Source organism: Oenanthe melanoleuca, chromosome 2, assembly GCF_029582105.1.
Source record: "Oenanthe melanoleuca isolate GR-GAL-2019-014 chromosome 2, OMel1.0, whole genome shotgun sequence".
Taxonomy (NCBI): domain Eukaryota; kingdom Metazoa; phylum Chordata; class Aves; order Passeriformes; family Muscicapidae; genus Oenanthe; species Oenanthe melanoleuca.
Genome location: NC_079335.1, coordinates 14,220,890 through 14,247,842, shown reverse-complemented (window position 1 = coordinate 14,247,842; position 26,953 = coordinate 14,220,890). Strand labels below are relative to the sequence as shown.

Genomic DNA, 26,953 nt, shown 5'->3' with positions numbered 1-26,953 from the left:
AAAATAATCTACAAAGTCTACAATAACATTACTTCCATATTTTCTGTTTTACAGTGATGCATGAATTGTTATTATTGTTACCAGCCTCACACCAAGAAAGCATACTGAATCCTTCTGTTGATAAGACATGGATGATATTTGCTAGTGCTTTCTAAAAAGGCATCTTCTAAAGGGCTAGTATTGGTTAAAATAACATTATTTAAAAGTCCTATTCCTTAGCCCCAAAGCTGTAAAGATGCAATACTATTCCCATTAATGCCTTTATAACACTAAAATGGAAGAATTTTCAGGTTTTTAGTTGAGCAATAAATACTAAGCTGGGGGGATTTGGTTATCTTGCTTTGTTGTGCTTTCTTGGCTCGAACAATCAAACTGATTAGTCGTGTTCTCCTTTTCAGGTTCTACTTTCTGGTCTGTTTCACTTCAGGATTTTATCTTATTATTATCACAGAGCTATGTGATATGTCATTCAGATAGTGCTGGCCAGAAATTTTCCATCAAAATTGTTCATTTAATGAAAAACTTCTATTCAGTTAAATGAAAACATCTGTAGCTACTCCACATATTATGTATTAAAAGATGAGCACTTTCAAAAAAAGAATTCCCTATTGCATATTCCAGATGTAAAAAAAAAAAAAAAAAAAAAAAAAAAAAAAAAGAAAAAAAAATCACACAAAAATAATTTTTAACCATTTTACTGGAGTAACTTGGGATCAGGTGGAAGGAGTTGGCAATGAGGAAAATATGACTATTTTGCAAATTCTAACATCACATGTGCAGTTCTCTCTAAATACTAAAAATACCTAGTCAAAACATCTTAATCAACTTTTGGCATAGTTTGGTTTTTTTAAGGCCTACATTTAGGGCCTTTGCAATTGTTCTAATGTTGTTTTTTTTAATGGGGTCATTTAAATTCCAGATTAAACCTCCCCATATTACAGGAAGCAGGTAACTGCAGCTGAGGAGCCCCATAATGGCAGTTTTCAGTTTGATGAAGAGGCACAGGAGGGTAGCACCCTGCTGCAGCAGTCACAGTATACAGTGATGAAGCCAAGGTGGTTTGTCAGCACTGCCAGTGCAAATAAAAACCACATCATCCCACCTGCTCTTGCAGCAAGATTTCAGGGAGCTCTGCAGAAGAGCTGAAGGCCCATCTGAAAGATTCAGTAGTAGGACTTTACACGAGAGGGGAGTTGTGCTTTCCTGTTTCTCCTTTTCTTCAACAGTTCATTGCATTGGTTTAAAACAGTTGGATTTTCTCAGAATCCTTTACTACAGTACCAGGCAATTTTAATGTATTCTGCCTCTCTTCCCTTACAGTTTGTCTGCCTGCACTCTTGCCTTCCACATATCTGTAAAGACAGATGCAGCCATGAGAGTTTTTTGGGTTTGAGGCAGCTCCTCTGCTATGCCTGTCAAAGCACCACAGCCTGCAAGTCAGTGGCAGCTCCTTTCAAGGAACATCACTGTACTTCTCATCTGTAACAGCCTGATACAGCAGCAGAGACTGATATGTGAACTCTGTGGGGCTGACACGCCTTTCTTCCTCTTGTTAACATTATTTTTAATAAAAGCATTGCTACTAGCTATGGTCGAGTCTCTACTGACAGATGACTGGAAGTAAGCCATCCAAAGCAGGAATTCTCCAAATTCTCCAAGCTTTTCCATGTTTGGAGATCCTCATGCTGTCACATGACATCTGACAGTATGTTCACTCTGTTAATAGGCAGTTTTGAGTTGTAACCTCAGAACACACTTAGATCTCAGATCACTAATTATCATCTTCATTCCAGGAAAAGCCTTGTTCCAGATCCTGACAAACTCGTGAAACTAAAATAACACCAGACTTCTCACTCACTTCACACAATTCATGGAGAAAGCACTTGCTTATGTTGCATTTCATGTTAAAAAAAGCCCCTATAACAATTAAAAAAACAAACAAGTTCACCACATTCCATTATCCTCTTAAAAATGATATGGGTTACAAGATTGTGAAATTTCTTCTTTAGTGGCTTGCTTTTCCTCCATCCCATTTTGCATTTCAAAATTACTGATCCTAAAGCAAATTTAAAAATGCATTATGGTGTATACACTGGTAACATTGCATTGCAAAAAGAAAACTAGACTACCCTGGTCAGTAGCACTCTACTACCAACCATCTTGGAGATACAGGAGACAGCAATCCTTTCCAGTAGGCAGTGTGTGTGTGTTGCTACATTTTTCCAAAGTTTAATAGAATCAAATATTATTCATATAGACTGTTCAACGCCAACTGGCCTTGCACCCAGAGAACAACCTGATGAGAATTTAATTTATTAGTATAGTTGCAGTCATACAGAGTCTATTGAACATCTGCTTCACAACATATCATACCCTAAGAGCTACAGAAAACTTTCCAACATGCTGTAATAAAATTAGGATACATGATGTTTAAGGAAAAAAGTCTAAAAGCTAATGTGCAATTAGTACAGATCCAGCAAGATGATGAGTTTTGCCATCATCCAAATCTGCCCTAGATGGGAATGTGGTCAGTAAAAATGTCCAGATGTTGTATATAGATTCAGATTATAATGAGAAATATACTGCTTCTAGTAATTGTGATATACATCTGGAAGGTTATATAGGAACAGGATGGAAAACTCTGGGGAAAAAAAGGAGATCCTCCATTCTGAAATATATTGCTTGTAATATTGCACAGAGGGAATGTGGCCAGAAGTTTTGCATAAATAATGTCAGTGAGTCAATCCAGGAACCCCACAAATAATGCATCAGTCTAGAAGGATGATTTGTGTTCAAACATCTGCCTCCAGCTATGCTTTTTTCCTGTCTATTATTCCATTCCCTATTTCACATGGTCTTATATCACTGGGAAGACACAAGTGGCATTTGACTTGCATGGAGTGATGATGGCTTTCGTGGACATGACCAGCACTATAAATCTTTCATGCCCTTATAATTTTTTCTGCATTGTCATCTATACTAGTGATGACTTTCATGGTAAATTAGGACACTCCAACCTCCTTATCCAGGAACTATTAGGACCCTTTTTAATCTATCTACTTCTTTGCTGTGAAATATACAATCTCTGAATCATAAACCATCAAGGACAAGGACTGTTTTCTTCTGTACTCACACAGCAGAATGAAGCTATACTCTTACCTAAAGTCTTCTGCTGCTACCATAATGCATGCATAACCATCACATAATGTATGTCTGTATTTGTTTAAATCATTCTAAATCTTCTAAGATTAAAACAAGAGCAAAATGTATCTTGGAATGAATAGATTGTGTGCTTGAACGTCCAATGTGGTAGTGAAGGAAAAAGAATGATTCCATGAATGGTCACACACGTAGGGGAGCTACTGACCAGAACACAAAAGTTTCCAGGACCAGATTTGTAACTGATCTTGTTAATACCTACTTGACATGCCATCCATTTTTACATGCAATATCTGATTCACATGCAGAAAGGGTTGTGGAACCTGTGAATAAGAAACGAGGCTAGAGAATCTAGCTTGATTGACACTGAATAAATCACGATTTTGCTCATGAGAAGGAAGTTAAGGTGAAAGAAAACATTTTGTGCCACAGAAACAAGAAACAAAAATGAGCCTTATAACACTTCAAGAATACAAATTTTCTTTGCAATCAGCTGATGGGTGCTCAGTGCTCCCCCAGACGATGGTGGGTGAGGCGGGTTTGTTTCTGTAAAGTCACAGAGAAAGTTTTCATCTACTGCTAAGGGTTTACAGTCAGACAGAGAAATAAAACATCAATAGAGGCAGATGAAGAGAGAAACCCTGGGCTGCTGCACTTTTCAGGGTCTAATACAAAAAGCCATGTACCACAGAGTGCAGCAAGGGTCCCCTGACACACTAGGACATGTTTCAGGAAGGAAACAAGAACAGACCTCTCTGTCTGTCCTACTATGCAGTGAGTCACAGGAATATCATCTGTCAACACCTTAATGAGAACTATGCCTCCAGCTGTGGGGCAACAATGGGAAACTGCATACTGGCAATGACCCCTGAAGGGAAAAACCACCCTCGAACTCCTGATTATAATGTTAATAGCACATAAGCAGTCAAACCACAGGGCAGACTAGCTTTTCCCCCATATTAGCTACTGTGAAGTCCATCACAAAGTCATTTGTCACCAACATACTTTCAGCATTGGTGTAACAGCTGTGAAAATATAATTAGTGCGTCCATCTCTATCCCACTGGGTACCAGTCACTGCTTCAGTGGTCTCTTTGGATATGTTTCTGTCCTCTACTGGCCAGAGGTCAAGTTTTCCAGAAGCTAGTTGCCTGTATAAATTACAGCACACATATTTTACATCTCATTGTAATGCTTTCTTTTGCCAGCATCCGCTTCTTTGCAAATGTTCCATTTCCAAGTCATTTTTCTGCAAGCCCCAAGAGAAGTCATCAAACAAACATGCTGACAATTTATCCACAGGCATCAGAAATGCACATTTGGCTGATGAAGGCATAGAGTTCATATAAACTTTGGTTTGGAATGCCTCTTCTTCCAAACAGCTAGTCCCATATGGCACCATTTGCTTAGGAAAAGTAGGACCAGGGGAAATGTGTGAAAGCCCAGTATAAGAAGGCACACATTGCCCACAGCTATTTTGGGGCAAGGAGAGAAACTTGATGCTTTTCTGTTTAAATAATTTTCAGTGTCAGCATTTGAAGTAACAATAAAACTGAAGGCTGCAGGAGAGGTTCTGGGTAGTGAGAGACCAAAGCAGACATGATACATCTGCTTCTGGGTTTGGGTCTGAAGTCACAATGTCAAGATCATGCTGACAGTCCCAGATGTCTCGCTGGAGACAAGCAACTGAAAAACTGCAAAAGCAGAAAAATTATCATGATGATGTTTCTGCATTGTGATACCCTAGAATAAGTCCTGCTACTCCTTTTTCTTCTGTCACAGTTATAGGGAGAGTACCAGCATAACAGCCCATCATAAAACATGGGGAAGGATAACAATCTTCACGCCAGAAACAACTGACTACAAAACTGTTTGGTGTTTAAAGGAATATGAAATGGGCCAAGGGCAACATTCCTGAGCTGAATGTCAAGAAGGAGACTTCAGGGAAGTAGAGAACTGATGACACACCATGCCTGTCAAGATCAAGAAATGGTGTGTAGGACCCACTGCATAGTGAGAACCAAAATGCCACATCATGCTTTAAACACCTCACATGTAGGCTGGACCATTACACTGCACCTGACTTGCCCATATTTTGTTAATGCTTGTTTTCATCCTATGGGAAATAGCAAACCCATATAGTAATTATGGTAACCCACACAGTGACCCTGGCTTATGGAGGCAATGTGAGTCCCAACAGTGCCTAAACTGTTGCAATGCCATTTGGATCAGTCTGCAGGAGGACTGTGCTTCCATATGCAGATCTCAATTCATGAGGTTTCATTCTCTTATCTCCCCCTATACTGTTGAGGAGGGAGAGGGGGAGAGTGAGGGAGTGTGATGGAGTGGTGTGGTAGGCACCTGGCAGCCACCCCACCACATAAAGCCATTTTTAAATGGGTGGTTTCCTGATCCTTTTTTTCTGACCACTCAGTGAACATTCAGAAGCTGGGCTGTGGCAAACCACTATAGTTGGTTACTACCTGTATGAAACCCAGATGGCATGACCCTGCCTTCTGTGCCCCAGCAGACTGTGCTAGTATCACATACAACATATATACCAGTTTGCTTATGGATACACAGATGACAGAAGCAAGAGGCAAGCAGCAAGGCTGAGCCCCTTCCATCTTGCTCTCCTTGCTGTTCTTCTATCACCTACAGCACCAGAGGGCTGTGCAAGAGAATTGTGTAAAGGCAGAGAGGTCTTCATTGCTCAATTCCAGCTTCCCCTTGGTCCAGAAAACAGCTGTGTTCACCCCCTACTGACCAAGGGCATGGAGTATCACTCTCTGCTCTGATGCTTTGGGCTCTGATCCTGTCTAATTTATCACGTCTTATATAGCACTACTACAGATGGCCCTGCTTCCTTCTAAATGGATTCTTTCATAGTTCATGAAAATGCCTGCCTGGATGCAGAAAACACCATTGCAAAACCCCCCATCATGCAAAAAAACTCCCCAAGAACCCAGTCCTCCTCACCTAATCACAGCCATTAACTGTTTCCTCCAGTCTATAGATATAAACTCTGCTGAATTAAGCTCCACCTACCTTGTGTGCTGGCCACATACTAAAAAAGTTATGTGCCATTCTGTTATCTACCACAGCTTGGTCACAGTAAAACTGTACCATGTCTATTTGCTGTTGGCAAAGGTTCCACAAAGTCCCATTATTTCTCCTTGAATGAACACATAAACACTGGACAGGGTGGAGAACGAAGGTCCATCCATGGTTAACATATTTCCCCTAAGCCCATCTGGCACTCTCAGAGCAGTAACAAAGCACTACTGCTTAAGGAGTAGTGTGAGGAGACTTGTGAGGCAGTAAACTCTTTATTAGAGGAAAACAGATGGTAATCCAGGAATTTCACCAGTTGTGTTTATTTTTAAACAGAATGATTCATATTGCCTTGCAAGCATATCAATTGATTTAGAGAAAATTATTTAAACAAAAGCAACAGTTATCCTCTTCCCTCACTTCTGAGGATTTTTACTCTCCTTATATAGAGAACATCAAAACCATCTTTGGAGTTGCTCAGGATATATGAGTGAGAGCATAATAAAATACAAAAAAAAATTCATAAACAATTATTATGGTGAAAATTATAATCACTGAAGTAGTTACTCTTTAAAGAGTCCTAATTTCAAATTTGGGTTAAACTTGATTGGACAAGAATATTACATGCAGACATAGGCTCTTTGTTAATTTTTTTGTAGCTTCTCTACAACCCAACAACAAAGGCAGCAGAATCCTAAGACACTTGTTTGAACTGATGCCATAGAAACTGAAATGGATATGAAAGATGATCTCTGATTTGGACACCTTCCAGATGAAATCACTTGGCCCAAACTAAAGTCAGAGAGTGGTTGCTTAATAGATTGCTTTAAAAAGCAAATTCATCTTTATCTCTTTCAATCAGGAAAACATTCTTATCTAAAGAAGATTACTTTATCTGGGAATGAAATCCCAGATTTGAACTGTTCCACAGACTGGCAGTGAAGAATATTAGGTCTCCTGACAACATTCTCCAGCACTCTGCACATGCAGACTTGGCTCTGTGTTTCAGTGGCCTGCTGTACATGGCAGCCCTGTATGCAGGATACAGCTCCCCATGGAGTCTGTCTGGCAGCCCTGAACAGTGGCTGGTCTGAATCCCTCATTACTCTCATGCCATCAGATTTGAGGCAGCAAGTTAAGCATTGTGAACAGAGCTCTTGGGCATGCAAGCAGAAGATGAAAATATCATCCTTTGTGCTCAACACTTGAACAGTTCTTGTCTCATTTTCTTAGTGCACAGTGAATTGAGAAGCAAATCTTCATACAAGCCCTTTGAAGTTCTCCAGAGGCTGCTCTTCCCAAGCATTGTCTAGATAGACACCATGGGATGTTCTTTTGCTTTCTGAAAATATCCTCCTCTTATTTTTATAAACCATTTTTTCCTCTCTGCTTAAGCAACTACTTTTGTATCCTTTATGCTAAAATCTTTGCTAAAATAATTATTTGTATTGCACCTTGAGTAAGGCAGAGTGCTAGAGAGAACTTAGTCAGGCAGCAAAAAGCTCCAGTTTAGGAACGGGGGGGTGCTCTTTCCCAAATAGTAGTTTGTTTCTGAGGCAAAAAATGCTTTATGAAGCAAAATACCTCGGATAGCAAGTTTATATAGTTTTGTTCCTGAATATTCCTTGACTACTTTCTTCTTTCTTTAACAAAGGCTATATACCATGCATCAAACTTCTGATTTATTTTCACTAATGCAAAATATTTCACACAAAAGATAATTTGCAACATCAGTTTTAATGCAGTGCAACTACCTTTACTGTACAAAGAATTCATTAGAAGTTGCAGGTATATAAATGTCCTCTTCTGCATATTTAGATATTACTGCCACATTCACTCAAACATAGAGTCCTAGGCATGATGCCAATCAGAAAAGACAGAGAAACTTCGGTACTTACTAATTTTTGCATATGAAGACATTTTTTTTTTTAGGCAGACAGTAAGCATTAGCTACTGTAGAAACAGCTCATATTTGTCAGGCCTCACAGAACCTGCCTGGTTTCTTTCTGAGGGTGTTCCCTCTCCCTCACATAGGAGGCCTTGTCTGAACTTCAAAAATGCCTCAGTTGTATTAGTGTGGCACAAGCACTCAGAGCTGTTTTATATCCACACAAATACAGTGGTACAGGAAGGCCAGGTGTTCAGGCTTTTATATATTAGCAATAATATATCTATGCAGGAAGGAATAGCAGTTCACCCATAAAAATATAAAATTAGTACGTTTTGAAGTGTATACTGACAATACATATTTATCCCACAAAACAGATATTGAGCCATTTATCAGTGTGATGGGGACTAGAGCATCTCTCCTACAAAGACAGGCTGAGAGAGCTGGGGCTGCTCAGTCTGGAGGAGAGAAGGAGACCCCACAGCAGCCTTCCAGTGTGTGAAGGGGCCTACAGGGAAGAGGAGAGGGACTCTTCATCCTGAACTTCAGTGACAAGAAAGGGTGAACGGCTTCAGACTGAAAAACAATAGGTTCAGGTGTTAGGAAGAAATCCTTTACTGTGAGGGTGGTGGTACACTGGAGCAGGTTGCCCGGAGAAGTTTGGGATGCCCCATCCCTGTCAGCGTTCAAGGCCAGGCTGGATGGAGCTCTGAGGACCTGGTCTAGTGGAAGATGTCCCTGCCCGTGGCAGGGAACTTGGAATTAAATGATCTTTAAGGCCACTTCCAACCCAAACTGCTCAATAATTCTGTGATCTGACAGAGGAGTGGTGGGAATGTGTGAATATGCCTGGGGATTCTGACCAAACTTTTCAACCTCAAGAGTCCGCATGCTGGCTGACCTGCCCTGGCTTCAGCAAGTCAGGAAAACACCCTGGCTGCCGAGCGAGACGTCCTACGGGACAGCGGCGGGACAGGGGCGGGACGGGGGCGGTACAGGGGCGGTAAAGGGGCGGTACAGAGAGGTACAGAGGCGGTACAGAGGCGGTACAGAGGCGGTACAGGGGCGGTACAGAGGAGGTACAGAGGAGGTACAGAGCGGTACAGGGGCGGTACAGAGCGGTACAGAGGAGGTACAGAGGAGGTACAGAGGCGGTACAGGGGCGGTACAGAGCGGTACAGAGGAGGTACAGAGGAGGTACAGAGGCGGTACAGGGGCGGTAAAGGGGCGGTACAGAGCGGTACAGAGGAGGTACAGAGCGGTACAGAGGCGGCCTCAAGCCGACGCGACAGAGCCGCGGCCCCGCCCGCCGCTCCCGCCCCGCCGGCTGTGACGGCGCCGGGCGCAGGGAAGTGCTTCCGCCGCGGCTCCGGGGCCCGTGAGTGCGGCGGGACCCGGGAGTGAGGCGAGTTCCGCGAGTGCGGTGGGACTCGCGAGTGCGGCCGGGCCCGAGGGGCCGGGTGAGGCTGAGGGGCCGGGGCACCGCTGCGCCCCGGGGGCGGGCGGGTCAGCGGAGGGAGGAGCGGTCGGGCAGGTACCGGTCCCGGGGCCCAGGGTTGGGTTCTGCCTGCTGGAGCTGGGCAGACACCTCTGTCGTATTCCCGCTGGGATGGAGCGAGGCAGGGCCGCGCCCAGTGGCCGCTGTGAGGGAGGGCGGTGCGTGAGGGGCAGCGCCGGTTCCAGCGCCCGGTGTCCGGGCCGAGCGGTGCTGAGCTCAGCCGGCCTCGTGTTGGACAGAGCCGCGTACGGGGAAAAGGAGTGGGAGAGCCACGGTCAAACAAATACTTGATCGTTCCATCATCGCTTCTTCGTGCAGCTTGCCCTAGTGTGACCGGCCGAGGCCGGGAGATGTCGACCCCCCCTCTGGCCGGGGCGGGGATGCCGCCGGGCGCTTTCTCCGGGACGCAGGCTCAGGCTGCCCGGGAGGTGAACACGGCTTCCCTGTGCCGCATCGGCCAGGAGACCGTGCAGGACATCGTCTTTCGAACCATGGAGATCTTCCAGTTACTGAGGAACATGCAGGTGAGAAACAGCTGTTTATTTCTATACACTCAGCTTGCCGTGTTTTTATCACTGACTGCCAGTATATATAGACTCAGGAGATGCATGTTTGGAAAACTAGATCAGATTGCTCTGAAAAGGATGATTGGTTGAAGAAGTGAGGGCTATTCTTGATATATTTGCTTAGTCCTGTATTAAGTGAAATTCAGAAATGCTACATTGTCATTGCCCCCACAATAAAAAAACTCTAAATATGCTTAGTAACTGTGTTTTCTTTTATGTATAATGAAGACTGTTCATAGGTCGGTTATATTTCTCTGTTTATGTTTACATATGGGGAGTAAATTTAGAGGAATTTTTATTGTTCTTTTTCTGTAATATTTCCCACCTAAAACATTTTTAGTTAGGAAAAATGACATAATCCTTATTTTTATTTACTTACTGAGAAAACATACAAACTTCTGTTGTGTTTTCTCTGTGAAGAGTACAAGATAAATAATCACTCCCACTCCTTCTGTATTTTCATGACTCTTGAGTCACTGAATTGAGTGGCTTGGGATTGAGACACAAAATTTCAACCCCAGTCACAACAGTGTCATATTTAAGCATTGTTAAGACACTGAAATGTCAAGAGGGATTGACAATTACCAAAGTGTAGAATACATGAGAGTGTTTGACAGCAGTGATTGAGCACAATAAATACGTAATTTTGTTAGTAAAGCAAATAAAAATTTCGGTGATTGCTATGGGAAAAGTGTGATTGTCTTATTTTAAAATATACAAAAAGCTGTCTGATACCTTTATTTCTTTCCTGTGACAGAAACTTTACTGTAATATTTTTAATGTTTTGGTTCTCTAAGTTGCCAAATGGTGTTACTTACCATACTGCAACATATCAAGACAGACTGGCAAAGCTGCAGGAACATCTCCGTCAGCTATCAATACTCTTCAGAAAACTGAGATTAGTCTATGACAAATGTAATGAAAACTGTGCTGGACTTGATCCTGTTCCCATAGAAGTAAGTACCTTTATTTATGTATAAATTGCAAATCAGAATAACCACTCTGGATAGCAAATCATCCATCTTCCTCAGCTGCAGGTGACTGATAAGTTTTCATGATCCTGGAATTATTCAGTGGACTGAATTCTGTTTATTAATTAGAGTTTGTTGAAAGATTGTGAAACTTAGTGTCTAATTGACACCCTGTTCTGTCATAATTTGGACTTGGTCTCAGAGGTCTTTTCCAGCCTAACTGATTCTGTGAAAGCAAACTTAATTAAAAACTTTAACCTTTTTTCCTCTGGCTTCTTGGTACCTTCACCAATTTGTTTCCCCTAGGGATAAAAAAAAAGAGGACCAGGGCAAATTTTTTACAAGTAGTGGGAAGAAGTGGGAAAAGGCATGCTTCAAGCTCTCACCTGTCACCCTGGCTCCTGAGTAATAAATATTATTTACTTTTTCTGGCTGCTAGTCTGTGCCTCCATAGGTCTCTTATTCAGCTGTTCCTAACTTCCTGGCCATATGAACCAAATCTAAATGTGCAGTGGTGATAGAAAAACTGCAAGATAAAACGTTCAGGGAGGAGGATTGGCCAAAGTTTTTCTTGATAATACTGCTGTTAGTCATAAAATCTTAAATGTCATCTTCCTCATAAGTTGTTTCTAATTTCTAGTAATACTCTGAAACCCTGGGTTTTGTTACAATTTGAGTTGCTCCTGCTCTGTATTAACCAGAACTTTGAAATTCTTTAATTACTGACCTCTGGATTCTGAGGCAACTTTATTAACAGACTTTTGATTGTCCATTGAATTTTAATCATATAGGCATTATATTTGAAGTGTGAGTCTCTTAAGTGAAGTAAAGAAGGAGTAGAGAGGGAGTAAAGAAATGAAGAAGTCCATTCTGTACAGTCCATTCTAGACTACTAGTCACTGGCTTTTGACAAAGGTTTCAGAGAAATGTATCTGTAAACCTGACAACAAGCAAGGGAATAAGTTAATTTTCCCATTTAAGAAAATAAACCTGTTTTCACAATGTGTTGACTTGTACACAATAACCAAACACTTGTTTCTTATTTAAAAGCTTTTCATGTGTCTTTTTTTCCCATATCCATGGAATGATGTGGGGTTGGATTGTTTTTTTCTTTAACTTCTCACATTTTTTCACGTTATCTGTATGGAAAATAATCTCCATAGAGAAAATAAGTAATCACTTCAGGCTCTTTTAATGCAAGGTTTCACTGATAACTTAGTCACAGCAGAGTTTTTTATTGATAGTTGGGATATTCTTTAAAATCTTCTTCTCTTTTTCTTCTCTGAACTTTGCAGATGCCTGTCTCCCCATGTTTTTATTGGTTAGAGTGAATACAGTGGCACATCATTCCTCCTGGATCAGTTTTCCTAAATTCTTCTTCCAGTAGTTCAATAATAGTCTCAGTTGTGTTATTTAATGCCAGTAATCTAACTATGTCTTTACAGAATATCAATAAAACTTTTTTCTCACAGTCAAGAGAAGTCCATACCTGCTAGTATTGCTTATTCCATTATTATTGATATAAATTATTTCATACTTTTTGTTAATGTGTACTAATGTGTAATAGGTATTATTAGTTCTCTGTTAACCACCCTAGCAAGGCATGAGATAATTGTGAAGATCTGCCTACAAAGATTAAATTTCCTGCTTCTGTTGTGTATTGGGTATAGTTCTGCTTTTCTTTGTAGGTTTGTTTTTTGGGTTTTCTTTTTCATCTGTCACCTTTTCTGAAAGATAGGGAGGCTTTCGAAGAAAATGTTCTCCTTTGAGTGCTACTTTATTTTTCCATCAGAGAGTTTTTCCAAGAGCATATAGCAGCCCCACTGCTTCTTCTTTATGGTCTGCAAATGTAGTAAGTGGTCAACATTTGCTACTTTTTTCACAGCAGAGTTTAGTGTAGTAGCTTTTGTCCATTTTGCTAAAATTAATAAGAATGGCTGCAAAAATGTTTGTATAGAAGGAAATTACATTTTTAGTGGGTTAAATCAAAGTAAGTTTTCCATCAGAGTGCTGAAGGCACTGAATGCTTTTTGTAATATTACACCCCAACATAAGTATGAAGTTCATATGTACTTGATGAGCAACTTGCTCCCAGGCTTTTAAACTAATGTTATCTTGCTCACTTTTATGAATATTAGTCTTCCATTTGTCTGTAGTATGTGAACACAGATGTATTTGTGCATAGTTCAGCACAGAAGAAAAAATGTCAGACCATGGACTTCGTGGATGCATTATCTTTTAAGAAATTGGTAGTAGCTTGGAAGTGTTATGACAGAAGCAAGTATTTGTTTTGTATCTAGTATGTTTCTTTTTGATTTATTTTTTTAGGAAGGAAACATATTGTAGTATTCATTTAAAAATTCTGCATCAAGGAATTTTGGCTTTGTTGAAGCTTACAAAAAAGACTATGCATTATGGTCTTCTCCTCTGTAAACCAAACTATGATTCTGAGGAGATCACAGTGAGAAATACTTACAGAAAAACTCACTTTAGGTAACTATGGGTCTGGTCTTAAGAACAGCCAAGCAGAGGCTCATTAAAATAGCACGTCCTAACTAGAATATGGACCAAGTAGCTATGTAAAGTCTGTCATATTTATGTTCAGTATATCACTAAAATGCTTTTCCATAATGCTAACTTCATGTTTGTGGCTTTATTTCTTAGTGTGGAATAGCAAATTTTAAAATCCCAGTCTGCAGAATTCAAAACTACAAGGATTATCTATAATAAACATCTTAAAATGGAAAAACTGGCTTCTGCCTGCAGTTACAAAATTTCTCTGGTCTAGGCTTGGTAATGTGTAGGATTGTGTCTTTTTGAAGCACATTGTTTTCCTGGAGACCCAGCTGAGGTCATTGCAAGGCCTTTAGGTTTGAGATGGCAAGTGGGCTCGTCTCCACTTTCTCTTGGGCACTTAGAACCTGTGGAGAAATGGTAGTACCTTATGTATTTCCTGGATTTGATTTTTTTTCTTTTTTTCCTATTTTTTTCTTTTTTATTTTTCTCTAAAGCTGATGTTTCTTGTCTTCACAGCAACTTATTCCATATGTTGAAGAAGATGGCTCCAAGCATGATGATCGTGGTGCTGCAAGTCAGCTTCGTTTTGCTAGTGAAGAGAGAAGGGAAATCATGGAAGTAAATAAGGTAACAAAGTTGAAATTAATTTGCATAAACTAAGTAATGTAATTTTCACATTACAAAGCCTTAATTTCTAGATTGCTGTGCTAAATATAGAATGTGTGATGAACAGCATCAAAACTGGAGATAAATACTTTTTATTTATAAATATTTCAGTATCAACCTTTTAGTTAAACAACAAGTTTTCAGCTGTACCTCTGGCAGTAGAGTTTAGGTTTCCTAACAATTTTAACTTGTGTCTCTTTTTAAACAGACATATATTCTTATGAATACCGTGTGTTATGTTTATGTGTAACCCACTAGATATTGACAGTACAAACTGAACTAAGGTACCCATTGAACTTATTTATCTTCAGAACTTACCTTAGCTATTAAAATAATTGATATTGAACACCAGATGTGTAAATATTATCACAGTTATGTGAGTTGTTAAAGAATTTTCAGGACTACCTTCTTTATTTTGACAGCTTGAGGAAGAATGTTCCTTTTGTCAAGAGGAACATTTATTGAATCTTGGCACATTCAGAAAAAAATGTTCTATGAATTATAAAAGTTATATGAGTTAAAATGGTGAATTTTCAGTTTGAATGGCATTGTGCAGTTGGGTATAATTTCTGAAGAGGGATTAAAATCTAAAAAAAATTATGCTGTAGTAAAAGCTAATGTAATATGGAGATTAAAAATACATAGTTTTACCAGACCACAGTTTTGAATATTGTTTCTTCAAGCTGTAAAGTACAAAGATAGGATTAAATAAATATTTCTACGGCTGTAATATCTGCAAATGCTCAGTAAAAAGGAGTTATAATCTACAATAATAAGCGAACAAAATAAATAAATTTAAAAAAAATGTTTATTTATTGAATGAATAATTGATGGATTTTCAGCTTTTTAAATATTTCCAGTGTTTTAATTTGTCTTCCACAATCATACATGTATTGAATTTTTCATAACCCATTTATTTAGAAAAATGCATGTGTATTGTACAGGAGAAAATGAAGCCTAAGTGAATTTAGAGAAATGCAGTTGTCAGCTCTCTTGTTTTAATCTTTCTCTTCAGTGCTGATGTAGCAGGGTTGTATGTATTATATTGTATGTAATGTTGTACGGTGAATTTATGCACATTTATTTGCAATCTTTATGTATTAATAAGCTTAACTGTCCATCCTTGCTGTGGCTTTAATAGTTCTATGACATGGTTTTGCCCTTGTTGTTGTACCTATATGCTAATATGATTTTAAACCTCCTTGGTGTGATCTTGTAAAAATAATTTCATAAATTTTTATTAAGAGTTCTGAACCTTAAACAGGTTGATGGTGTTACAGGACCATTGGTAGCAAACTGGTAATTAAGAATGCATTGAAATCTTTATGTAAATATGGCTGAAATCCTGTATTTATACTTAAATGCCTAGACCTTATTTCCAGATTTTCTACACTAAATCTTCAAAAGATGGTTGAGCTTTCTCCAGTGTTTTTGTGGACAAATACTTAATAATGCAGCAAAAGAAAGTTAAACTTCTTTTTCGAAAGTTCACTGATTTTTTCTTTTGTCTCCCTCCAGTTGTATGAGCATATCTACTACCATTTTCAAAGTTCAAAGTTTAATACATTGCAGACTAGGAAATGTTTTTATGACTAGAAATATATAATTTATTTTTTTTCAAAGAAAAATCACTAGAATCAGATAATTGGTCTAATTTCTAACACTGGCTGCTGGCTTCAAGGAGGGCTTGCTCTGGTTCTTAGCTGGTACACCTGACAGCTCTTCAGTCCTCTCTAGTGTATAATTTCCACCTCCAGCTCAATTTGGTGAATTAATTATAGGAAAATTTCAGTAATACAAAATGCTGATGAAATTACTATCAGGGAAACCTGATAGTTAAGGAAGCTTTTTATATTCTTGACCAAATCTTTTCTTCCTTCAGTTCCTTGTCCTGTTCTCACCTTTTTCATTTTGCTGTGATAGCATTATTTTTTTCAGTCTTGTGTGTTATTGGTAGCAGAAAATCACTATTGCACTGTTGCAGCCCAAGACTTTGACACTATTGTGGTTTTTTAATTAGTTCTTAGACCTGCCATGGATCTCTTAATTTTGCCCTTCTTGCCATGATATCCCATCCACTCTGGTTTCTTTAGTGGCTCTGGATGTATGTTAAAGACACTAACTGCCCCACAGTGTGGAGCACTGCCAAAACTAGTAGTACCTGTTATAAACCTTGTGGATCATATATTCTCACACAAAAATGTCCTCATTCCATGAGCCACTGACTTGAAAAACAGCAGCTTTGCTTTGTTACTGCAGGTGTCTGGGAATAGAGCATCCTCAGTGGAGGAGGAGGGAAGCATCAGGTACTTCCTTTGCTCAGCATCTCATTCATGGGGCAGGAGAACCTGTTGATGTATCAGAGTTCCTAAAAACTGTAGGAGCTCTTCGTGTTGGTTTACTGTGTCACCTTTTGGTCTTATTTAGTTATTCTGCCATATTAGAGTTGCCTTTTAGGTCAGAAAGTTTAATGTCCTGACCTTGGCTATGTAGGTACTTGTCTGTTAATTTAAAATATAGATTAGTTTACAAGGCAACGAATTTCTGTCCTAGCGATTCAGTAATAATTAGCAACTGTGGGTTTAAATAAAACCTATTAAGCTTTGTAACACATGGGACTTTTGTCCACAATAAAAAGCTTGTGCCATTATTACAAAACAAACCATTTCTTGAGTAGTAACTACCTCTATCTCTTCTCATAATCAATTCTCTCCTGCAGTTCCAAAAAATGTAGCTTGTTCTTTTTGATCTGTATATGTTTTCTAGGTTTGTAAATTGTTGAGGTGGTTGACTTTTTTTTGGAATAAATTACTGTTCCAGAATCAGTTTAGCATTTGAATTGGTCTTCTAGTATATGTCTTGATTCAGTTTTCATTGAAATTAATCTCTTTGCAGCAAGTGGAAGATGTTACCAAGATTTCCTCTCTTCTGTTCATGTTTTTTGAGTGTTTAATGTTCCGTCTATTAAGTTTTTTACCTTTTAAATATAGAATCATCAGTATTATTCTCAAGATGTCAGGCTCACCTTCAGTCTGTGGTCTTTTAGTACATTTGACAGGACTTGAAACAGAAATGCCAAATCAAAAATTTAATCAGTTTTGCTGCCCTATCAATGGTTTTCTTTACTGCTTGCTTTTAGAAATGGAGCGAGTACAGCTTAGGTTTCATTCATGCTGTAGGTCTGGTTTCAATGAAGCACTTTGGAGAACCATTACATAATTAGTAGTGTAAGTACATTTGGGTGAAAACAAAGCAAAATAGCATTTGGACATTCTAGGTGCCCCTTTAGAAAACAATCATATTTGATATTCTTAACTAATGTTTGTTAAGTGTTCAACAGTGATCTTGCTAAGAGAGAAGAAGACAATCTACATGACAGACTTTTAAGTAAGTTAGGCTGTAACAGGTTTAGCTCTGGGCTGCTTTTGATAGCACAAACATTGTGCCTTGCAGCTGATGCTGTTTAGGACTATGCAGAAAACCTAAATTCCTTTTAAACTGCTTTTCACACTATTTGCATGTACTTTAATTGGTTTTATATGTGTAGAGTCCTTTTTCACCCAAAATGTGGGTGTGCACCAGGGAATGCTTTGGCAAGAGGGGAAGAATTCGTTACTTGGACACCTTCTGAGCAGGTTAATCTGCACTGGAGACAATTCCATGATTTTCTGAGAGCCCAAACTGACTCTGCAATGGTAGAATCAGAGGAATTTAGGCTCAGTGGGATGTATGGAGATTATCTTATTTAGCCCTCAGCCCAAGTCAGGGTCAACCAGCAAAGTTAGATCCAGCTGCTCCAGCTCATGTCCATGCTCCAGCATTTTCTCTAAGGACTGAAATTCTGTCTTTCCCAGGCTCTTCTTCAGGGTTGACTTTTACTGTGAAAATTTTCCTAATGTTACATAGGAATTTTCTTTGTCATAACTTGTATATTCACTGCCCCTCATCCTTTTGCTGTGTATACTTAAGAAGAGTCCAGCTTTGTCTTTTCTGTGAGCTTCAGTAGGTGCTGAAGACAGCACTGTGATCCTGCCCTATGGCCTTCTCTGCGTGAGATTGAACAAACACAGCTTTTATCTTTGTGGTGATCTTCCACTAGGCATGATTCAGTATGGTAGAGCTTTGTATTGATCCTCAAATTGGACAGTCATTCTCCAGAGCCAAACAGAAGAGAGTATGAGCGGTACTCATCTGACCTGAGTGGCACATTCTTGGTAATAAAGGGCAGAGTGTAGTTTGTCTTCTTTGTTGCAAAAAAAAGATCTGCTGATAACTCATATTAAACTTGTTAGAAAGTATCAAAAAGGACCTGGATCCTCTTCTGCAAATTTCATTTCTATTCAGTCAACACACTGCCTGTGCTATTGTATGAGTTTATTCTGTGTGCACATGTAGGATGTTGTTTTAATTGAAGTTCCTGAGATAGGTGTTGTCTTGCCTTTCCCACCTGTTGAGGTCCCTCTGAATCCAACATCCTACCACTGAGTATATTTTTCACCTTCCTCAGTTTGGTATTGTCCACCAATTCGATAACTTTGATATGGCGATTTGGTCATTAAATGTGGATTAGTCATTAATGAGGATATTAAGAATATTCACCTTAGTGTCAATCCTGAGAAACTTCAAGAGTGACCAGTAGCACTTGGTCTTAGTACTGATGATCCCAGCATTTAGAATCTCATAGTCCAGCCAGTTTTCCATCAACCCAGTAATTCACCTATCCAAACCATATCTCTCCAATTTGCTCAAAGGCAATGAGAGGCTGTGTCAAAAGCTTGACTCATGAAGGATTTTACTTTATGAAAGTGAAGAAAATCTCCTCTTCTCCCCTTGCCACACAGCCAATAATTTCTCCATAGAAGGCTATCGTGTTGGTCAGGCACAGGGCATCTTCAGGAAATCCAGTATGACTGTTCCCAGTCACCTTACCATTATGTGTCTGGATATGACTTCCAGAGGGATTTGCCGCTCAGTCTTCCTGGAGTCAGGAGTTAGGCTGAGTAGCCTGTAGTTTTCTGGATCTCCCTCCTTGTCTTTCTTGCAAATGAGTTGAAATGTTTCCTTTTTCATCATGAGCATATCCCCCCTCTCCAACAGAAAATTAAGTAGAGTGGTCTTGCTGTGTCCTACAACATCTGTTTCAGCATTCAGATGCACTTTTATTCCAGATAATTAATTATTTCCTTTTCAGTTTTGTATAAAATGTTGCACACAAAATTTTTCACATTGTGTCCAGTATCAAAACTATATCACACTTATAAAGTTGAAAAAGGTTAGGAAAAGGTGACCATAAAGCTGCCTGTAAAATCCTACTTGTCTTGTTTTGTCCTCATATGGATGTATATTATACAACCTTTATTTCATTATCATATTTGGTTCCTCTTCCCCCCTTCCCGCTTTCTATTCTGGAAAAGTCTTTTGAGCTGTTCTGTTTTTGTGGCAGACTGGGCACTATTTAGATTGAATCAGTGTTGTAGTAAATAAGATTATAAAAATCCTGGTTTGTGTATTGCGTAACTGCATTAGAGTATTGAGTAAGCAGAGAATTTGGGAATGAGAAGGAAGGATTTAGTGTGTGTAGTGAGTAACTAACTAAGGCAGCTCTTGGGAGCTGAATTTTTTTTTCTCTGCCACAAATTATCTGTGATAGTTGTTCATTCTTCCCCTTATGGCTCGTGATATCTTTGAATATGTGGGAAGCTGTTAAAATGCAAAGTTTGGAGATGAACATGAATCTTAAATGTCTTTGGACAAAGTTGGCAGCAGTTCAGTTTTATCTATAGTGTTCGTGTGACTGGGTTTGCCATCTGTAACAGGATCATAGATCTGTGGGATTTTCATATTAAGAATGGGGATGTGACACTGAGAAGTGTGGTAGAGAAGCACCTTGGGGATTGAATAATTCCATTACAAGCTACAGAGCTTAGATGGTACTCAGTAAATAAGACCTCAGACCTCATTGTTGAACGATAAATAATTGGTATGAAGCAAACATCCATCTATTTGAATGAAGGTGCTTATTCCTCTCAGAACAACAGATCAGTGGATAAATACAATCCTGTCTGGGTCAACAGGTGAAAAGTATTGAGCTTGCAGCAGAGCACAGGCTATGACTGATGCTTCTGTTTGTTTCAGGAACACAGGGTTACACATGCAGAAGGAGCAGTTTTCATTTCAGCTGTCAGGTGAAGTGCAAGGCAGAAAACTCAGTCTTTCATTTTTGCTGAGTGTAGAACAGTCATGCCTGTGGCTGACATCAGGAAAAGCTGTAGATACTGGACAGTGAGTGTGTTCATGTTAATTTGCACAGCAGTTACTGTACTAGTGATGAATATTTTTATCCCTTTGAAAAAAATTATTAAGATTGATATATGAATTTATTATGATGGAAAATGAGCCTTGGTATCAGTTGAGCAGCCATAAGTTAAGACACCACTTGGCAGCTTTAAGAGAGTTCTAGGAAAGTGTTGAGGGCACTTTTTCCATCATATTTTTTTTCCAGCAATGTGCATATAACATATGCTATATGCATATAACATTGTAATAGTCTCTTGACTACCAAAGGAAAAAAGAAAAGAGAAGATTTTTTCCACTTTCATACTTCAGAGATTTCATTTTGAAGGATTCATTTAAATAAAGAATGGTATAAATGTCACCTTCCTATTACAAAAATCATATTTCTGTAGAAATTTCTTGGGCTTAACTTACCTGAAAACACAGAGGGCACTGTCACCTTCATAAGACTTTCAAGAATCACTTCTTACAGCAGTTGAATGGTCAGAAGGAGTAACATGAGTATTGTGTCCAGCTCTAGGCTCCTCAGCACAGGAAGGATATGGACCTGTTGGAGTGGGTTCAGAGGAGGGCTACAAAAATTATCAGAGGGATGGAACACTTGTCCTATGAGGAAGGGCTGAGAGTTGAGGCTGTTCAGTCTAAAGGAGAGAAGAGACTAGGGAGATCTTATAGCAGCCTTTCAGTACCTAAAGGGGGCTTATAAGAAAGATGGGAGCAAACTTTTTAGCAGGCTTGTTGTGACAGGGCAAGGGGTAATGGCTTTAAACTAAAAGAAGACCAATTTAGATGAAATATAAGGAAGACATTTTTTAGGCTGAGGGTGATAAAACACTTGTCCTGAGAGGTGGTAGGTGTCCCATCCCTGGAAGCATTTACAGTCAGGCTGGACCAAGCTCTGAGCAACCTGTTTTAGTTGAAGATGTCCCTGCTCATTGCAGGGTTGTACTAAATGACCTTTAAAGGTCCCTTCCAACCCAAAGTCTTCCACGATTCTATATGCTTGGGAAAGAATGTGATGCAAGTTCTCTGTAGTAGAGTCTTAATCGACAAAATAAATACAATTTATTTAAAATTTATTTATTTAAAAATTTTGCTAAGATTTATTCAAGTAAAGGTACTATGGTTATTGATTTTTAATGTTACACTGAGACACTGAGATGTCCATCTGGCCTGTACTGTTGTAGATCTTGAATAGAGCAGGTAAAAACCATAGCTGGCACAGTATTCAGGAGAATGGTCTTCAATGTAAGATTTTCAAGATGGAAACAGATCGTTGCTAGTTTTTTTCCTTGAGCAGAAGAGCCTGTACAACTGAAACACAGATTGGTGATGTTTTTACAAGCACCACTTGGAATATGATCTTACTCTTCTACAGTGTTTACATTATTTTCTTTGCCTGAAGAAGGGATTTCTAACAAATTGATTGAGTGCAGCATAATGACTCACAGTGATGTTTTAGTTTTAAAATGTGAAGGATGCATGAGTTAAAATGAGGAGAGAGACAAGAATGCTGTGCAAAGGAGGGTTCTGATACGTCTCATTGTAAATTGTGAATTGAACTAGACAGCACTGATTTCTAATGAAATGCAAGTGAGGCAAAAATGACTTAAAGTAAAACATTTATTTCAGTCAAAGTTGAAATTACTGTGTCCTATTGAACCCAAATCTGTATGAAACATGGCAGGTTCTTTATGCTAGCTTTTCATCCTTGAAAGACAGCTATTTTCTGGATGTATGTTATGGTTCTCCCACTTTGTTTCATTTATGTGGGTTTTGTGCTTCAGTAAATGTTTTCATAAATGACCTACCTGACCTAAGCCAATTAAGGTCTTGTTGGTTACTGGAAGGTGCAGTCCTTGACAGTTCCATCACTGGCTATAATACTTGCAAGGTCAGTCAAAATGGTCCCCATTGAAAATTAGTATCACCAAAGAAGAGCCCTTAGGGTAGCTTTTTTGGTCAGATCACTTTTCTGACAGAGAGGGAATAACAGAAATGGGCCTGACAGATGTAACTTGAATTTAGGTCTCTTAAACTCATTATAAACTGCCTCATAGAATTTCTCTCTACCATCTTGAAACAGATAAGGTCAGAAACTGTTGCATGTATGTAGGATGTACTTTTTCTTGTTGCATACAACTGTTAATCCTGAGAAGCAGTCTAGAGTTCAACTAAGTCATTTCAACAGAGGGAGGAAGGAGTGGGAGACAACTTGCAAGCAATCTGTTCAAATGAAAATTTGTCACTGCTGCAGAAGCTGCTTAAAGATTTTGCCCATTTCCCAAGAAGGCCATTTCACCTATCTTTTCAAGGTTAGACTTGAGTTGAGATGTTCTTACTGGCTCAGCAAAGTCTTAAGCAGAGGCCAGCAGTTCCAATGGTGCAGAACATATTAATTATGTAGTATTTTGTGGTGTGGACCACTGCCTGTCAAAGATCAGTAACAAAGATCACTGTATGCATTTCAATTAGGATACTGTGCTCTCTGAAGTGGATTTTTTTCTTCTCTCTTTATTCTTTCAACAGCCTAGCAACACAGGGATGGTTCTTCATCTGAGATGATTTTTATGGCTCCAGAAAAAGTAGAAGAGCTAAGAAATTAGCTCTTCACTAAAGATGAGGATCTAAAATTATCTTCACATAAATAAAGAAATAAATTTATGATTCTTGTCCTTACAGATGCTTTGAAAACAAATGAAATCTAGGCTGAAGGTTCCCCTGTCTAGGATCAAATAAAGATCAAACAATTTACAGTGTCATAATACTTTCACAAGCGAGGAAAACAGTATCACAGAATGAGTCTTTTGGGCATAACTTACACAAAGTTCATGTGAATAACAGTATTTAACAGTACAATTGGACATGGATGGAGAAAGAAAACAGTCTGCTTCTCAGAGGTCAATGGTTCTTATTTCTGTCTGTGACTTCAATTACCAACTGTTCAGCCTTTATTTCCAAGGTTTTGAAAAACCTTGATATGGTGTGGCCTCAGTAAGAGGGAGGAGTTACAACTTGCATTAAACTAGTAGTTTTGATGTGAGTGATATTGCTGATTTCTCTAGGACTGAATGTTGAGGATGGCAAAACAGAATTATGTTTAAAAATGCCACAGATATGAACATGCTTGTTTATCTCATCCCTCTTGTGCTTTCTCAAGCATCAGGATCTTGCATTTACGACCTTTGGTAGGAAGATCCTTGTAATTCTGTCATTTCAGTGCTGTGGTAACTACATGTTGCTTAGCTTTCTCTCTTGCCTTTAGTTAGGAGCTGAATCTCTGCTGCATATTGTGAAGTCTTGGATCAGCAAATGGAAAAGAAAGAAGTATTAGATAATGCACATATTGACTTCTAAAACACCTTTTAGCCTGTAAAATGCTTGGCTAGGAATTCCATGTTAGAGCACATGCACTGTTCTACATATGTTTTTGTATCCTTCTAGGGAATCTAGATCTGAGTGTTGTGTCTTCCAGTGTTCTGCAAAGTCTGTATTCAGGAGTATTTCCCTTCCTATGTTTCCCATGTTTTCTAAGCCTAATTATCCTATTACTTCAGATGGTTTTTACAGGTCTGAAGTGAATAGCCTTCCTTTTTTTCTCTGTACTTCTTTCCCAGCTGACCAGCTGGCAGTTTAAAAATATTGTTGTGTTGACTGCATCAAAATTCAGGAGACTAATTTTCAGGATATTGCTTCATTTTCTCTCTGTTAGTAACTTTGGTTGTATACTGATTTGAGTCACGCTTTTAATGTGTTGCCTTTTGTGTAGTGCAAATAACAAAGTTACATCAAACCTGAAACATTTTGTTCTGTTTTGATGGAAGCAAGTCTTTCCTGTGCTTTCACTTTACTTGGAACTCCAGACTTCCCTACTGAATAAATAGTTTGATCTGTAATGTTGGAAGGCTGACATCTTATCAAATCAGAAAGAAATGAAGGACAAATTGTGTACTGTTAACAACAACCTAACTTTGTTCTCAACAGCTTTGATTTGAGCAGGAAAATGAATAAATGATACAATAAATATGAATATTATTGTTAAACAGGAAAGGTTAGGGAAATTGTGTGATGTCTTGGTGCCCTTATCTTTCTTCTGTAGAGAAATAATTTTTAAGTTTTGGCTATGCAACAAAATAAAAGCTAGTTTGCTGTTCTCTGGCTGCTCCAAATGCTTCTACAGTTTGCAAAAACAAATTTGTAATTTTGAAGAATTTAGAACCATTTTCAAGACAGGACTCTTAACGCATCACAGTTGACCTACATAGCAGAAGGACTGCAAAAGCTTGATTTGTTTCACCTGTACCCTGTGCCTTGTTCAAACTTGTAATGTTAATGCCTCATTTTTCTCTAAACCAAATTTATAAAACACATATTCACATAAATTTACCTGCTCCCCAAATTCCTTCTTCCAGCTTAGGATACTCTGTTTTAGACTTTTCAAAGTGAGGACTGATCCCTGCAGGATCAGTCAGGTGTTTTGAAGGTGTCAGGTGTTTTGATAAAAGGCTGCTGTGAAATGAAACAGCATTCCCCCTCTAGCAATGGTCCTTAACTTTTGAGGCTTTCAGGTATTTTTAGAATGTGCTTTAAAGGGGATGTATAATCCCACTAATAGTGCTCACTGACAACTTAGAAAAAGATTCATATAGCATTTCATAGCACTGTAACTTTTGTTGAATTTTTGAGTGCACTATTTGAACTGATCACAAAAAAACTTCTAATAAACTCTTCCCACAGAAACTGAAACAGAAGAATCAGCAGCTGAAGCAGATCATGGATCAGTTACGAAATCTTATTTGGGACATAAATGCCATGTTGGCAATGAGGAACTGAACAAGGAAAATCAAACTTTGTAACTGAAGAAGATACAAATCTGTTTGGAAATACTTAACTTCCTTCTAAGAAGTAACATGTTTTGCCACAATTATATTGCAGTAATGTTTGAAAAGTCTTCAAGATTAAAACATCGGGTCATTTTCTAGTGATGTAAATGGTGTTGGGTTTATTTTTATAGAAGATTCATGCTGTAAGTTTTACCTGTGTGATTCTTTTGCACAGCCTCAGTAATTTACAGTAGTAGTTTGGATTGCTGTGTAGATAGGGGGTTTTATAAATAAAGCGTTTCTGGATTTTCTTTATAATACAATTAAAAATTATAAAAACATATGTTTATATGCCATTCTTCAGTGCAAATAGCCTCTACAGAGAGGAAAAGTTGCAAGACAGGAAAGTTGCTCCAGTGAGCTAGAGGGCTGAAGTCAGCAATCCAATACTGCAGTTCAATCTGCAGTATTTTATATATAATCCACAGTGCAGAGCACAGCAGGACAATCCCCTCCCTTGCCCGGCTGGGCCTGATGCCCCCCAGGACAGGATTGGCCCTCCTGCCAGGGCACTGCTGGCTCATGTTCAAGTTGCCATAGACCAGGACCCCCAGGTCCCTTTCCATGGCACAGCTCTCCAGACTCTCATTCCCCAGTCTATACAAACAGCCAGGGCTGCCCCATCCCAGGTGCAGAATCCAGCACCTGCCCTTGTTAAACTTCACAGTTGGAGATCACCCAACCCTTTAATTTGTCGAGGTCTCTCTGCAGGGCCTTTCTGACCCCAGGGGAGTAGACAGCTCCTCCCAATTCAGTGTCATCAACAAATTTACTAAGTTTTCCTTCCAGTCCTGCCTTGAAGAGCACAGGGCCAGGGATGAAGCCCTGTGGAACCCCACTAGTGACAGTCACCAGTGCCCCATTCACTGTAACACTTTGTGCCCAACCCATCAGCCAGTTGCTTACCTGTCATGTAACTCAGTTACAGCTGTGTGCTGGACATTTTGTCCATAAGGTTTCTCTGAGAGACAGTATCCAAAAACTTTGCTGAAGTCCCAAAAGGTTACATCTGATGGCTTCCCTAGATCAGCTAGTGGTGGTTTACCCTGGTGTAGAAGAGAATCAGGTTCAACAAGCAGGACTTCCCCCTCAGGAAGCCATGCTGGCTCTGAACAACTGTTACTGGTGGTGCATTTCTGTAGCATAATGTATGGTTGGAATACTTTGTTTTGTTTACCAGAATGCACTAAATAAAGACCTCATTAATCTTTTACCTATGTCTGTGAGTCCTAGTACACTTTGGAGTATATAAGCAGTTCATTATTTTGAGTTAATTATAAACCTTCATCTTTTTTGGTTACTTCTCAGAATTTTCCTTTGCCCTGAAAATAATCTTGAAAATTTTTGTTATCCACAGATGCTGCCAGTATACTATGTGTCTCTCCAGATGAAAAAATACATAAAGCAACAGTTTCAATATAAATTCATAGGGCACTTTACTCTCAGTATTTGTCAGGT

At 39.1% G+C, this 26,953-nt stretch overlaps 1 protein-coding gene across 3 annotated transcripts; it reads left to right on the top strand.

The window, feature by feature from the left end:
- The first annotated feature begins 9,339 nt into the window (after positions 1-9,339).
- On the top strand, positions 9,340-26,708 carry MED30 (mediator complex subunit 30). 3 transcript variants are annotated; one of them, XM_056484816.1, is made up of 5 exons: positions 9,340-9,505; positions 9,917-10,122; positions 10,962-11,120; positions 14,169-14,279; positions 25,350-26,708. In XM_056484816.1, the coding sequence occupies exons 2-5, from the start codon at positions 9,949-9,951 to the stop codon at positions 25,443-25,445; spliced, it is 540 nt and encodes a 179-aa protein (XP_056340791.1). In that variant the 5' UTR covers positions 9,340-9,505; positions 9,917-9,948; the 3' UTR covers positions 25,446-26,708. The 3 variants fall into 3 exon arrangements, with proteins under 3 accessions (XP_056340791.1, XP_056340790.1, XP_056340792.1); XM_056484815.1 differs by having other exon boundaries at positions 9,403-9,560; XM_056484817.1 differs by having other exon boundaries at positions 9,412-9,514.
- Positions 26,709-26,953: the final 245 nt, after the last annotated feature.

What these genes read in the sequence shown, in the direction of transcription:
- MED30 (XM_056484816.1), top strand. Translation starts at nt 9,949, where the DNA reads ATGTCGACCCCCCCTCTGGCCGGGGCGGGGATGCCGCCGGGCGCTTTC. An exon ending in AGTTACTGAGGAACATGCAG is followed by an intron (nt 10,123 to 10,961) that starts GTGAGAAACAGC and finishes TGGTTCTCTAAG; the next exon opens with TTGCCAAATGGTGTTACTTA. An exon ending in TTGATCCTGTTCCCATAGAA is followed by an intron (nt 11,121 to 14,168) that starts GTAAGTACCTTT and finishes TTGTCTTCACAG; the next exon opens with CAACTTATTCCATATGTTGA.